Source organism: Herpailurus yagouaroundi, unplaced genomic scaffold (assembly GCF_014898765.1).
Source record: "Herpailurus yagouaroundi ecotype Mexico unplaced genomic scaffold, PumYag 185, whole genome shotgun sequence".
NCBI classification, from domain to species: Eukaryota; Metazoa; Chordata; class Mammalia; order Carnivora; family Felidae; genus Herpailurus; species Herpailurus yagouaroundi.
This window is the reverse complement of record NW_024412416.1, coordinates 27,882,316-27,896,790: the sequence shown is the minus strand read 5'-3', so window position 1 is coordinate 27,896,790 and position 14,475 is coordinate 27,882,316. Positions and strand designations below refer to the sequence as shown.

General features: G+C 43.2%; 1 protein-coding gene across 1 annotated transcript in view; it reads left to right on the top strand.

Moving 5' to 3' along the window:
• OCA2 (OCA2 melanosomal transmembrane protein) overlaps positions 1-14,475 on the top strand; it is a 527,910-nt gene that overhangs the window by 116,208 nt on the left and 397,227 nt on the right. The window contains exons 7-9 of the mRNA XM_040493912.1: positions 7,772-7,932; positions 10,324-10,406; positions 11,678-11,831. Of these exons, the coding sequence (XP_040349846.1) occupies positions 7,772-7,932; positions 10,324-10,406; positions 11,678-11,831 (398 nt within the window). The remainder of the gene's footprint in view (positions 1-7,771; positions 7,933-10,323; positions 10,407-11,677; positions 11,832-14,475) is intronic.

The following is a 14,475-nucleotide window of genomic DNA, read 5'->3' as shown; positions in this document are numbered from 1 at the left end:
TCTTTTCTTTTCTTTTCTTTTCTTTTCTTTTCTTTTCTTTTCTTTTCCTTCCTTTTCTCTTCTTTTCTTTTCTCTTCTTTTCTTTCTTTTCTTTTTAATTTTTTTAGAGCGAGTGTGTGAGCAGGGGAGGGGCAGAGGGAGAGAGATAATCTTAAGCAAGCTCCACACTCAGCATGGAGCCCCATGCAGGGCTCGATCTCATGACTGTGAGATCATGATCTGGGCTGAAATCAGGAGTCAGACTCTCAACTGACTGAGCCATACAGGTGCCCCTCTACTGGCCTTTCTTTAAATTCATTGGTTCTTTTCTTTGGCTGTGTCATCTGGGCTTGATGACTGCTTGGCTTCTTCAAATCAAGTTCTCTCGTGTCTTTTTGTAGGCCTCATAGTTTGTCAATAAAAGCCAGATGTGTTGTATAGGATAATAGATATTGAGTGTGTTAGTCAACTTGGACTGCCCTAACAAAATACCACAGCCTGGGGGTAACAGACATTTATCATTCACAGTTCTGGAGGCTGGACGTCCAAAGTCAAGGTGCTGACCAATTTGATTTCTGGTGGGGGCTCTCTTTCTGGCTGGCAGATGGCTGCCTTCCTCCTATGTCCTACAGGGCCTTTCCTCAGTGTGTGTGTGTGTGTGTGTGTGTGTGTGTGTGTGTGTGTGTATGTGCACGTGTATGTGGAGAGAAAGAGCATTCTCTGGTGGCTGTTCTTATAAGGACACAATCCTTTCATATCAGGGCCCCACTGTATGACTTCATTGAACCTCAGTTACTTCCTTAGAGGCCCCATCTCTAGACATAGCCACACTGGGGGTCAAGGCTTCAACATATGAATTTGGCAGGGGGACATAGCATTCAATCCATAACACTGTGGGCTTTAGCTGGGGTTCTGTGTAAATCTAGTCAGAGTTCGGCTGTGTTGCAGTGTGTGGTTGCCATGGTAACCTCTAATATCCCAGACACTTGGAATTGCTTGGCTTCTCTCCAGCTGTCTGCTAGGCTATGCACTGTTCCTACTCCTCTGCGAGGGGTAGAGTTACTTTACCCTCTTTCCTGCCACTACTGGCTCCTGGGGTTACATTGTGCCCTTAGGCTACCAGATTTGATGTGCTTCCCCAGGAAATTAAGGTTTCTCCACCAGTCTTCTCAATATCTCCATATCTTCCCTGTGAGCACCTGCTAGGGTCCCTGGAGCAAAACTGTACAAGAAGATGCTAACACCCCTATTTTGTGGCTCCCAGGGCCTCCCAAGTCTCACGCTAGCCCACACTTGACCTTGAGCTGTTTAAAATTTTTCTGATTTAATCTTGCCTGTTTCTGTATGTGGTGGTAGCACCTGTCTCAGGGAAGCAATGCTTGGCCCTGTTCCTCCCCGCATTCACCTGCCTTACTCTAGATTTCAAGTTAGGTGTTGTGATGCAGCCTCATTCTTGATAGAATAAGCCATTAACTTAACATTTGTTCCCTGTTTTCTGGTTGTGAGAGTGGGATTGGTGTGTTTCTAGCTCTTTATGTATCCCAAATGAAACTGGAAGTCCAGAGCCCACACCCTCTCTTAGAATGGACATTGGAATTAGGATATTGAAGCATGAAATCCCCTAAAGTTCCCAGTCCTGCTTAGAGCAGTAGGGTTAGTGGTAGGTCCTGAGGAAGGGACATCTTGGAAAGCAAACAAAGGAGGAGAAGAGGGCAAGGAGGACAAAGGAGTGGGGAGGAATAGGAAGCAGGTGGAGGAGGAGGGTGGTGGAGGAGGAGGGAGAAGAGGAGGCAGATGTGTCCATTTCAAGTATTTATGATAATTACCTTTTATTTTCTGATTATTGCCTTTTAAAAGGAATTAAATCATGCATAGAGCTACATGGAGATTTTTTTCTCTAGTATCTTCAATTGATAAGCTGGGTGCACTGAAATTTTAGGAAATTGGATAATTTTCCTTGCAGTCACCAAAAGCTATCACGTATTATTGTTTCTTCTAGTTCTTCTGGGGAGTTCCCCAGAATATCCTCTCACTCAGCTGAGCCACTCTTAACCCACAGGGTATCAGCAACATTCCAGAAAGACCTGGCACTTAAGGCCTTCAGGTGGGCTCATGAGATGGCTCTGGTGAGCAGTGCATGGTGCATCCCTGCCCTTTAATAAATGAGAGCACTCATCTGTACCTGCTCTCAGGACAGGGTAGCTCTGTTGTCCATCTAAGGGCTTGCTAAAGTCTTGATGTTTGCTTCACCACTTTAAAAATGTGTCTGAGTTTTAGGTAAAGATGTATATCCCTGTGAGAGAATTGGAAAGCTCTGTGATTTTTTATGAGCTTTGTTTTTCATTCATATGTCTTACCTCTATATCATCTCCATTAAACAAAACTAAGATATCCTTCTGTTTTCCTCAGCTCCTCCTGGAGCCTTCTCAAAGAAAGGTGTGGAGGCCTGGCTTCATGATGTCCCTATAAGATAGATGCTGCCTTCCCTTCATGGGACTTCACTGTAGGTGATCATAACCTGCTGCCAAGGCTGACCCAAGAGCTTGGAGTGAAGGGCTGGAGACTGTCCAGAAACAGTCTTCAGTGAGAACCAGATAGGAAGAGGGAAATATTTTGGAGAATCTGGGTTATTACTGTACTGTGGCAACTCCTGTATGAACCTTAGCAGTTAGTAGAAATCATAAGTAAGCATAAGTAAGGATATAACAGGATAAAATCAGATAATAACAAATAAGAGTCCTCTATTCATTCCACCAAGAAATGTACCTTGTCACTTTTATTCTACAGCATTGTGCACAGTCTTCCTTCCAAAGCAGCCCAAGTACACTAGGCCTTTCCTGGGACTTGAATGAGCCTAGGCCCATCCTGGTGGCTGGCAGGCAAAAATGGTTTCTCCTGGCAGCAAGGGCAACTTGGGAGGTCTCTCTTCTGTTCTCTGAGCAGAGTGTATATTTGGGTGAAGACAGAAGAGAAGTGGAAGGGATAGAGAGAGCTGTGTGAGATGGTAGGGATGCTGCAGAGTGGCTCTTATATGTTTAGTGACATTTGTGAAGGATGGCAAGTCAGACTTTATTCAGAAACCTAGTGATAGTTGTAGAGACCACTGCAGTGTGGGAGAGGGATTGAACTTGAAAACCGGGACTTTAAAACTAAGGAACAGGGTGGGGGGCAGTGGATGAAAAACTACCAAGAGGAAGCATCAGGGGTGAGAGGAGACTCTGGCCAAGCTGACCTCACTGGATTCTTGCTGTAGGCCGGCCAGAGTGATCAGACATCAATTAAGGATGGTGGGGCATGAGGAACCTGATCAGATATTGAGTGTGATCAGATATGGGGAATGCAGATTCCGACTAAATTAACCTACCAGGATTCTTGCTAAAACTGGACAATGCAGAGATAAACACAGAACCCCCAAAGTCACGGCTTAGTCTTAGAGAAGAGAGTTCAAAGGTGCATGACTAAAGTTTGGTCAAAAAGAGACTCACTCTGTCAATCATTAACCCTAATTAAGGCTGATGTAAGCTTCTTGTGGGTTCCTCAGAAAACATAATAGATTTCCCATGTTTCTGGAAGCTCACAGACCTTCTTCAAGGACCCTAGGCTGAGAACTTCCTGAGGGGGGTTGTGAAAGGAGAGATCAGAGGTCACAGGTCTCCCTCAAATGTCCCCAGAGAGCCAACTGCTGATGGTATCTACAAAAGGTGGGGGCAGACTGGGGAAAAGCTAGCTTGTGCACCAGAGTTTGGACCTTTGAAGGTGATTCTCAGCAAAGGGGTGTTATTGTGCAGGTCTGAGGCAGGCAGTGATTCTGGCCTGATTTTGAAAGTCAGTAGTGGTGTTCTCATTGTTGTTCTCATTAGTGAAGAACCCCATTGTTCTTCCTTGTTGACTTCTGGCCAGACCCCTGGATGGACCGAGCTGAGTAAGAGGCCTGGATGACAGACACTAGGGGTGTGTGTTTTAGTAGGAAGTGATCTTGGAGAAAGCTCCCATATGCATTAACGGGAGAATAACGAAGCTACCTTTTCTCCTATGAGGTTTTCTTTGTAACAATCAGGCTTTGTCACCTCAGTAATTGTAGGGGTTATTTTAGAAGCTTTGTGAAACAGGAAATGACTGTGATTGCAGGCACCTGAGGTTCTTTTTCCCTGAGTTGTTCTCTGTGCTTATTATGGGGGAGACATGTTCAAGGCTCCCAGGTCATTAGGTGAATAATGGTCAGCAAGCCAGGTTAAATATAAGCAGCTTAATTAGGCTTGTTCACTGGCCTTCCTCCTTTTCTTCTCTCCCTCCTCCCTTCTATTATTTTTCTTTGTTTCTTGACATATGGTCCATTTTCCATCACACCCTTCATAGTAGATCTGGGCTCCCAAAGTACATAAAGGAAACACTATACACATTAAAGGATTTGTCCCCTCCTGTTCTTCCTCTCTTACATCCTAAGCTCCTTATACTACCTCATAATTATGTTCTCCAATATGGTAACCACTAGCCACTAGCCACTAGTGGCTCTTTAAATTTAAATTTATGTTAATGGAGTAAATAACATTAAAGTTTCACTACCTCATTCACACCAGCCATATTTCAAATGCATAATAGTCAAATGTGATTTGTGGCTACCATATCAGGCAGCATAGATATAAAACATTCCTATCACCACATAGAATTTGATTGGTCAGTACCAGTCTAGAAATTAAGGGCAATCATTCATCCATTTGGTCCCAAACACTGGAGAAAATACATTGGCACTAGATAGATTTATTTTTATTGAATTGATCAATCTTAAAAGTTTCGTACTTTATCAAATGACATTGCTCCCATTTTTATCATGAAGATGGGTCCAAAGGGTCCCCACTTTCTTACCTCAGTTCAACTAAGCAAGAGTTGTGTCAAAGAAAAATTGCATAAGTTAAACAGTAAGGAAGACTTTATTTAAGACTATTGGCAATGGTGGGGGGGGGGGGAGATTGAACTCAACTCCAAATACAACAGGGGAAGCTAGGAATCTACAGTAGGATGAGGGTGAGGATGGAAAATTACCAAGGGGAACTTGGTTGTGTATGAGGAGAGAAGGGATTCTCAATAAACTGGGCTCACCAGGCCAAAGTTGAGGACTAATCAAGAAGAGGGCTCAGAGGAGCCCGACTCAAGTTTGGTCAAGGAGGAAGTCCTGGCCAGTGTTAATGAGCCTGGCATTTGATAGGCACTGTAGCAAACTTAAGGGTAAATCCAAGGGGACTCTACAGTTTAGGCAGAAATGAAGGCCTCTCTTCAGGCTATTGTGGATTTGTTCCATGTCCAGCAGCAGCACATTGCCTGTTGTTCAGAAGTGTTTTATGTGTCTTTCTCCCCACCATACATACACCTCTAGGACAGTTGCCCACACTTGGACAACCAGTGCAGAGTCAATGGTCACACTCAGAGGACAACAGGAAGATGCTTAACCAGGAACTCAGTGGAGGGAAGTCTAGGGGGCTCACAGAGTAGGAAGAAGGTTCATGGAAGACATGTCAAGTTAGGTCATGAAAAATGGCTTTGATTTGGGTAATGGGAAAGGCAGGAGACTTCTTTGATGCAGTCAGAGGAAGGATGCAATTTCTCTCTGACTTCTCTATTGCCCGCCCCCAGCAGGGACTCTGGTCTATGTTTGGAGGACTTCAAGGATGATGCTGTAAACAAATATTTATTGGTAAAATAAGTATTTTGGGGGGCGTCTAATGTGGTGAGAACTAAATTAGTCTCCAGAGAAGTAGAAAAATGAATAAGATGCAGATACTTTTCTTGAGGAGCGAGACCAGTTGGGAAGAAAAATCTTAAACAAACTGCAATATGGCATGAGTCAAATCTACAGAGGATCCACTGGAGTCGTAGATGACAAGCAAAGATTTTAAGAGAGGAGTGGAGAGCTTGAGTGAGATCTCAAAAGATGGCAGAAGTTCTTCATACTTGGAGAAGGCATTTGAAGCAAAGGCAGGGTACTATGTGTTAGGAGAATGGCAGATAGTTCAATATGTCTGCAAGTCAAGGATCAAAGCTGCCTGCAGGGATGAGGCTTGATTAGAGGCTCCTGTTTTCTGTGATCTGGAAGTCACAGATGATGCCAGAGCATCTCAGTGGGCTTTGAATCCTAAGTACGTGGTGGGCATGTAGAAAGACAGAGGAAAGGAAGGGTGGAAGTAAATGTGGTCCTGTGTCTATGTGGTTTTGTGTGCGCTCCATGTAATTAGTTAATCACAGGGTGATTTGTTATATGGTTGTCTCCTCAAGAGGTCATGAGATGCCCCTTAACCCCCAGGTTTTTATTCATTTATTTCTTGGTGTGCAATAGATGCTCCACAAACATTCCTTAAATCTGAAGGAGAAGCCACTGCTTTTCCAATGTTAGCCTCTAGGTGGTGCTGTTCCATCTCCTGGGTTTCTGCAAGGTCTCTAGAATCCTTTCTGAACTAAAATATTTCTCCCCACCCTGTATCTTGTGTTTGATCAGGGGAAAGACGAGGACAGGAGTAATTTTGGCGTGGCAGAAGCAGCAGTGTCTCTTTGGGCCTTTTGTTGGTACATCCTGCCTCATGTGTGACTTCTGTTTCCATTTGTCCTTGATGGAACCCAAGTAGCAGCATAGGTATGTGGAGAGGCTTTCCAGCCAAGTGCTGGGGACAGCTGCACATTCTGGGCTGTCTTATAGACAGTGGTGATAAAGCGCTTTCTTTACCAGGATGTGTTTGTATAATAATTTTTTTAAGCTAGTATATTTTGCTGGAGGAAATGGATAATGAAAAAGGATTAACCATTCACTGGCACTCAACACTCAATGCAAATCCTGTATACACTGTGGCAACAGTGAAGTTCTACCTTTTCCCTAAGTCTCTTCCATAAACCACCTGTTTCTTTTAGGGTTTCTGAATCTTCCTACAACTAGTGAGCTGCTGCTAAGACTTTTGAGGCCTTATACAAAACATAGATTATTTTGAGATTCATTTTTCCACCTACAACAATTTTCTCTTCTGGATGAAAATGACTGGGCCAGCCTCTTTGTAAAATCCATGTCATGTCCCCCAGGACCTTGCAGCAGAGGCAAGAGTTGGCCCAGAACAGAGAGGGAAGGGCTGAGTCGCACAGACCCCTATGTTTGTGCAACACCCAAATGCAGGATGTAAGTGCTAAGGGGCGAGCCTGCAGTGGGGAGTAAGTACCATGGGAATTATATTTTGTGTGGGGAAAAAGCCTCTTTTCCTGATAATTCTTCCCTGATCAAGACCCCTTAACACACTTTGAGGGGATTTCTCTCCTCTCACTTATTTAGCTGACTTCAGAATTCTTATTTTAAGTTCTCTTTGTGATTTCTCATTGTACAAATAGAGACCTGGCACCTGAGGATTTGGGCATGGATGTTGATCTGTGTATCTGTTCAGTCATGCAGCCATCCTGTCTACTAGCTCACCATGGGTCCAGGAACTTGGGCAGGAGTTTTATGCTGGCTGCAAAAGCAGAAGCAGAGATAAGGGTAGAATGGGGAGACACCACCACTTAGAGGTTAAACCAGAGGACCTGAAACATACACAATCAGAAATGCAATTTCTGCAGGGCAAAACACAATGTAAAGCCAATGTGTATGTCAGGAGTGAGGTGCTGAGGAGATAAGGAGTGGTCAATGGCTGCAGTACAGTTGGAGGAAACATCCTGGATATGCATTTCTGTGTGCACCTTCTGAGGAGGGTACTCACTGAGTGGGTGGTGGGGGCACTTTAGGCCTCTCTTCCATGCTTTGTGGTTCACCTTGACTTTGCCTCAGCTTCAAACCTCACCAGCCATGTGGACTCCACACTGCTCCAGGTGGACCTGGAAGGGGCCCTGGTGGCCAGTGGCCCAAGTCATACTGGAAGAGAAGAACATGTTGTGGTGGAGGTGACCCAGGCCGATGTTCCAGGCTCCAGGCGGCGGCGGCCACAGCAGGTTACACTTATACTTTACTTAAAAGGAATTGAAAAAACTCACTGCATCTCTTCATAAATTGATTTCCTTTTGAGTGGATTTGATGGGAAGCCATAAGGCAATGACACCATTCTTTTTTTTGTAATTTTATTTTTTATTTTTTAAAATTTACATCCAAATTAGTTGGCATATAGTGAAACAATGATTTCAGGAGTAGATTCCTTAATGCCCCTTACCCATTTAGCCCATCCCCCCTCCCACAACCCCTCCAGTAACCCTCAGTTTGTTCTCCATACTTAATGAGCCTCTTCTGTTTTGTCCCCCTCCCTGTTTTTATATTATTTTTGTTTCCCTTCCCTTATGTTCATCTGTTTTGTTTCTTAAAGTCCTCATATGAGTGAAGTCATATGATTTTTGTCTTTCTCTGACTAATTTCACTTAGCATAATAGTCTCCAGTTCCATCCACATAGTTGCAAATGGCAAGATTTCATTCTTTTTGATGACACCATTCTTAGGCAAGCCCTGTCTTTTGCTTTGTCTTTGCAATTATTTTTTCTCCTTTTGTCTAAGATAATTATAAAACTCTTGCAATTTCAGTAAAATCAGGCTTGTGAGTTTTTTATTCAGATGATTTTATTGGACAATTCAGGGAAATATATATTTGAACGTAGTTTTCTGTTGTTAAATCACAATTAAACTTGGGCCTTACCTCATGGTATAGAAGATACACCACAGTTCCTTTGGGTTTGTGGACACTTAACCAAGTAGTTAAGACTTTCATAATTTCCTACCTTCTGCTTCTAAAGCAATAGGCTCTTGTACTTAGTGTCTCCTAGACCATCTTTAGCTCCCATACTTTGAAGGCAAGGAAGGTCAGCAGTGGTGTTGTCACCATGGCCCAGAGCCCAGACAAGGCCTGGCCCCTCTCTGGGCATCCTGACCTATATCCCAAGTCCTGATAACTCCCTGGGATTATTATGGTGACTTGTGTATGAAGTTCATGGGTTTTTCCTATTATAATCCAGAGAAGGAAACCCTGCTGTTGCACAATGCTGTGTCATCCAAAACAGAGTGTCTGATGGGTTACTGCACCCTCTTATTTTCCTGCCATGCAGAGCAGGGTCCACAGAGCAAAGGCATCATTATTAATTAAGCTGCAGTTTCATGGGTGATGGTCTATGCAGCACCAGTGTTCTAAAAGTGTTGCCTTGGTCGTGGTCTTAGGACGTACACTTGGCTTCCTTGTGTGCAATGCACAGCCTGATGGCAGCGGCTTCTCAGTAAAGACAAGGTGGGCACACATCTGTCTGCTCTGTCTGTGAGTCTTGTGTGGAAGAAGATGTGACCCTTTGCAGCCTGCTGACATAACTGCCTGCCCATGGGGCTGTACTGAGCTTCTCTGCTCCAGTGCCAGCACAAAAATCCAGCTCAGAAACATGAGGAACACAAAAGTCCTTTACTACTAGGCTTTTTCTGATATACTCTTTCCAAATATTGAAGTGTTTTAAGAGAACATATGAACTCTCATTCATGCTTTGACTAATTTCAGAGTTCCTATTTTCATTTACTTCATGATTTTTGGGCAGCAAGACTCCCGTCCTCCCATCGAAGTTTCCCTGCCCCCTCAGCTGCCCCAGCCAGCCCCCACTCTCTGCTCATATCTGGCTCCCCTCAGCTGGTTCCTCCACTACCCTGCTTGGGACAGGAAGATGTGGGGTGGATTTGCTCACAGCAAAGGAGCTTCATCCTTGGATCCTGCCTCTCATGTGCTCCTGTGACATGGGTGTGGAGACTTGTCTCTAGTTTGCAAGCAGGAGGCAGTTGTAAGTAAGCATTTTCATGAGTTGCCTCAGAGGGCTCAGAAGATTCCAAGTCTCCCATAAAGTGCAGTGATTTATTTTCCTCATAATAAATCATTTTGACATCTATACCTTTGTATCTTTTATACTAATTCTATGTGTGTACTTTTGTATTCTTTTTTCTTTTTTTTTTTTCAACGTTTATTTATTTTTGGGACAGAGAGAGACAGAGCATGAACGGGCGAGGGGCAGAGAGAGAGGGAGACACAGAATCGGAAACAGGCTCCAGGCTCTGAGCCATCAGCCCAGAGCCCGACGCGGGGCTCGAACTCACGGACCGCGAGATCGTGACCTGGCTGAAGTCGGACGCTTAACCGACTGCGCCACCCAGGCGCCCCTGTATTCTTTTTTCTTAAAGCCCTTCATAATGTAGAAATTTCCAGTTCCATACAACTTGGATATGCTCTAGTGTCAGGGATTTGGGAGTTGTGTAAAAAGTCCTTGCTGTTCCTCTTTTTCTCCTTATTATAAAAAAACATGTACACTGAATAACACTGAATCCCAGGTGATGGTTCAAAGCCTTACTGTGATATTACATTTCAACTTTTACAGGTCACTCAGAATTGGACTGTATTTTTAAATCCGAGAAGAAGTGAGCGCTTGGTGGTGAGCAGGACCTTTGAGATACTGAGCAGGTGGGTCTCAGGTGATCAAAGATCTTGAGGGAAGGTCTTCTGAGACATGCTCACTTAAAAAGTTTGACCTGTGAGACTCAAATTTTTGGCACGAATAGCCAGATCAATTATATGACTTGGATGCGATGCTCTAACTGGGGAGACTGTGAACATGAGGGATGTAGGAGGGCATCATAACCACAAGTGTCAGGAAATGAGGATTGATTTCAGGGTCCATTTTGAAGCAAATGGTATTTTATAGTTGATTTTATAGTCATTAATATTATGAAGCTCTACAATGGAGAATTCCAGGAAATTTTCGGATTCTTTCTCTTTTTCTTTAATGCCACTCCATATTATGTCTGTAGGAGTTTGCTAGTCCTGTCATAACAAATACCACAGACTGCTTAAATTAAAAAGTAGAAATTTATTTCCTCAAGGGTTCAGCAGAGTTTGTCTTTTCAGAGGCCCCTCTCCTTGGTTTGACAATGCCTTCTACTTCCTGTGTTTTCACATGGTCTTTTCTGTGTTTGTGTCTGTCCCTATCCCTTCTTATAAGGATACCAGTCATACTGGATTAGGGACCACACTAGTGACCTTATTTTAACTTAATTACTCCTATAGAGACTCCGTCTCCAAATATAGTCATTTTATGAAGTATTGAGGGTTAGGGTGTCAACATCTATATTTTGGGAGGACACAGTTTGGCTCACAACAGTTGCTTACCAAACTTTTAGAAAAATGCTTTAGTTTCACCATGCCACATACTGTTAATTATTTGGATGCTTATTATTCCAGGTACTTTCCCCCATCATCTGTGACAACCCATCTATATATTCTCATGTTACATGTGGCCCTTTTCCAAATCACTGTCATGTGAGAATGGTTGGCTTTGCTATTTGTTAGCAGGTAAAGCAGTCAGTGTGTGATGAAGAGAAAGAGAATTTTAATTTTAAATGGCTAGAACCAATGTGAAAGTTCCTGCTCCTTGTTAATTGTTGGAGTGGCACCTGCCATGAAGCAGATACTGCCAGGTGGAGGCTGAGGGATCTACATTAGATGGATGTGACCACAGGGAGGCTGTGTCTGCATCTCACACTACTCATATATACCCTCAGAGCTCCTTGTCTGCCACGTCAGTAATTGGGCTAAATCACTCTGAGATTAATTTGGGCTCTCATTATGGCCATAGATAACTTGTGTTGGGAAGGACACCAAGGAAACAAGCACTAATTATTGACATAGGGTCTGGTTTCCTTTACTAATGGTAATATCTTTGCTTCATTCTACAGAGATACTGTTTCTATCAGCATTCGAGCCTCTGTCCAGCAGACCCAGGCTGTTCCTCTTCTGATGGCTCATCAGTATCTCCGTGCAAGCATAGAAGCACAAGTGATCATTGCTGTGGTCATCCTTGCTGGGGTCTACATGCTGATTATATTTGAGGTAACTTTCATGTCAGCTCTCAGATTTATTTGGGCTCACAAGTAAGTGTCTTTCAACGTGTGGATGTTTTGTATGGGCTAAGTTCTCCTTCTTTTTTTTAAGTTTCTTTATTTATTTTGAGAGAAAGCATGAGCAGGGGTGGGGAAGAGTGAGAGGGAGAGAGAGAATCCCAAGCAGACTCTGTGCTGTTAGCATAGAGAGGGCCTGACATGGGGCTCGATCTCACAAACAATTAGATCATGACCTGAGCTGAAATCAAGGGTCGGATGCTTAACTCACTGATCTACCAGGTGCCCCTCAGTTCTGCTGTTTCTTTTTTTTAAGTTTATTTATTTATTTTGAGAGAGAGAGAGAGAGAGAGAGAGAGAGAGAGAGAGAGAGCACACAAGGGGCAGAGAGAGAGAGGGAGAGAGAGAATCCCAAATGGGCTCCACACTGACAGTGTGGAGCCCAACTTGGGGCTTGAACTCACAAACCACGAGATCATGACCTGAGCAGAAATCTAGAGACACTTAACCGACTGCATCACCCAGGTGCCCCTCACTCAGTTCTGCTTCCTAATCAAACTGCCATGGCATCTTTCCTAAAAAGGAAGATTCCACCATTCTATGTAGAAAATTGGTCTGTACTGGAATATTTGCTGAATGTTGGCAACTGACACATGCAAGATGAGCTGCATCAGGTACCAGCAAAAATTTACCTGAGAAAACTGAATATGTGCATGATTTTCTTACTCTCATTCTGCTGCTCACTTGAAATGTGACCCTGAAGGGGCAAATGTGGAAACTATCTGAGATGTACATTAGACTGTCCCCTATTTGTTTTATAGGAATATGAATGTTATAGAGACTTGAGCGACCTTGGGCTATATGGGGGGGGGGGGGAAGGAATATTATCTGTTATGCTTATCAATTCAGTGTATGAGCCTTTTTACAAATGATCTTATGTTTTATAAATTATGTGTTTTTGGGGAGCTAAGCGTGGCCCTACCTTTAATAGCATGAAGCAAAGTGCAGGCACTGCCTGGGTGGGCTGGTACATTGTTAATTTAATTGTGAAACCAGACTTACTGCAACACATTGATGAGAATCTTGGCTCCAGTAGGTTGAGCCTGGAAGGTCAGTAGAGAATGTACTTCTAAAGAAGCATTTCTTCTTTAGTGTAGGATAGGTATGAGAAATACCTTGGAGTTGTCAAGAAAATGGCCTGCAGGAGAAATGGCCAGGAAAGTTCCAGAAGTTTGCCTGTGGTTGTCTAGTGTGCCTGGTGAGGAATGTTGGCTCCAGTAAGTTGAGCCCAAATTGTCCAACAAGGTCCACTCATTAGTTGTTATAGCTCTTATGTCTTCTTTATTCCAGAGTAGCTCTATTCTCTCCATTATTTTTCTCTTCTTTTTTTTAAACCAATATCATCATGTTTCAGGGTTCCCTTGGTCACCTAAACACTGTGATTTTTCTAGAAGGGCTCACAGACTCACAGGCAACTCTGCCCTGTCTGGGCTGTGGTTTATTATCATGACCAGCAGTGGAAGAAGCCTCATCAGGAAGTCTGGATGAGTCCAGAAGCAGGGTTCTGAAAGGTCTCCTTTCCCAGAAGGGGCCACATAGAACATGCTCCTTCCTTCAGCAGTGGCATTTATGCCCAGGGCAGCCTGCTTGACTCAGAGCTCCAGGGTATTGATGAAGGCTTGTCATGTAGGCTCCCTGAGCCCACCAAAGTCCTAGCCTCTCAGAAAGAAAGCAGGTGTTAACCATAAATCACATTTTATAAAAATAATTTAGACATGCTAGTACAGCAGAATGCAATGTTCTAAGCCTATATAACAACATTATCACTTTCTATCATAAGGAATATTCCAAAAGCCAAGTAAACAGATTCCAGCCAAGGGCCAACCCTAGAGCAGGCTCTTCTAAAGGCTCTTCTAATGATGGCAACCTTAGGCCTTCCAGGTTAGCTCTTTACTGTACCACCATCTAGTTCAAAAATATTTTTCTGTGGTTCTGTAGAACATCTTGCATCCTGGATTGGGCTAATGGACCCCTCATGGGATTCTTATTCTATTCCTTTTATTTCCTATGGACTACAATTTATATCTGAAGCCTTCAGGTTTTATTTTGGGGCCTTTTGCTTCACAGGTGTTCTAGGAGTTTGACTTGCACCAAGGAGAAGTGTAATGTCTAGATGTCCCCCTTGCAGGGATGCTGAGATTGCTTAGTGAGTTTAGGTGGTGGCAGCCTGGCCCAGTGTTTATCAAGTTCCCTGTGACCTTTGCTCCTAATAGTTTTAATACTCACCAGGGACCATTAGCATTTGCAATGAATTTTCTAATTCTGTCATTCTATCTGCATTTATAAATGACACATTCTGTACTGAAGAACTTTCTCCCACCCAATTTCATTAACGTGAAACACACTTAATGCCAGAAACACAAGATAAATTATTTTTCCTTAATTATCAATTTTCATAATAATGATTTGTTGCCTTAGCAACTTCCAGTGGTGTCCACTGAATTTATTTTTTGTCTGTCTCCCATTTACTGAGTATCATTTTGAACTTATGGGTTTAATAAATTCAATGTATTTTATTTTTTATTTATTTATTTATTTTTATTTATATATGAAATTTATTGTCAAATTGGTTTCCA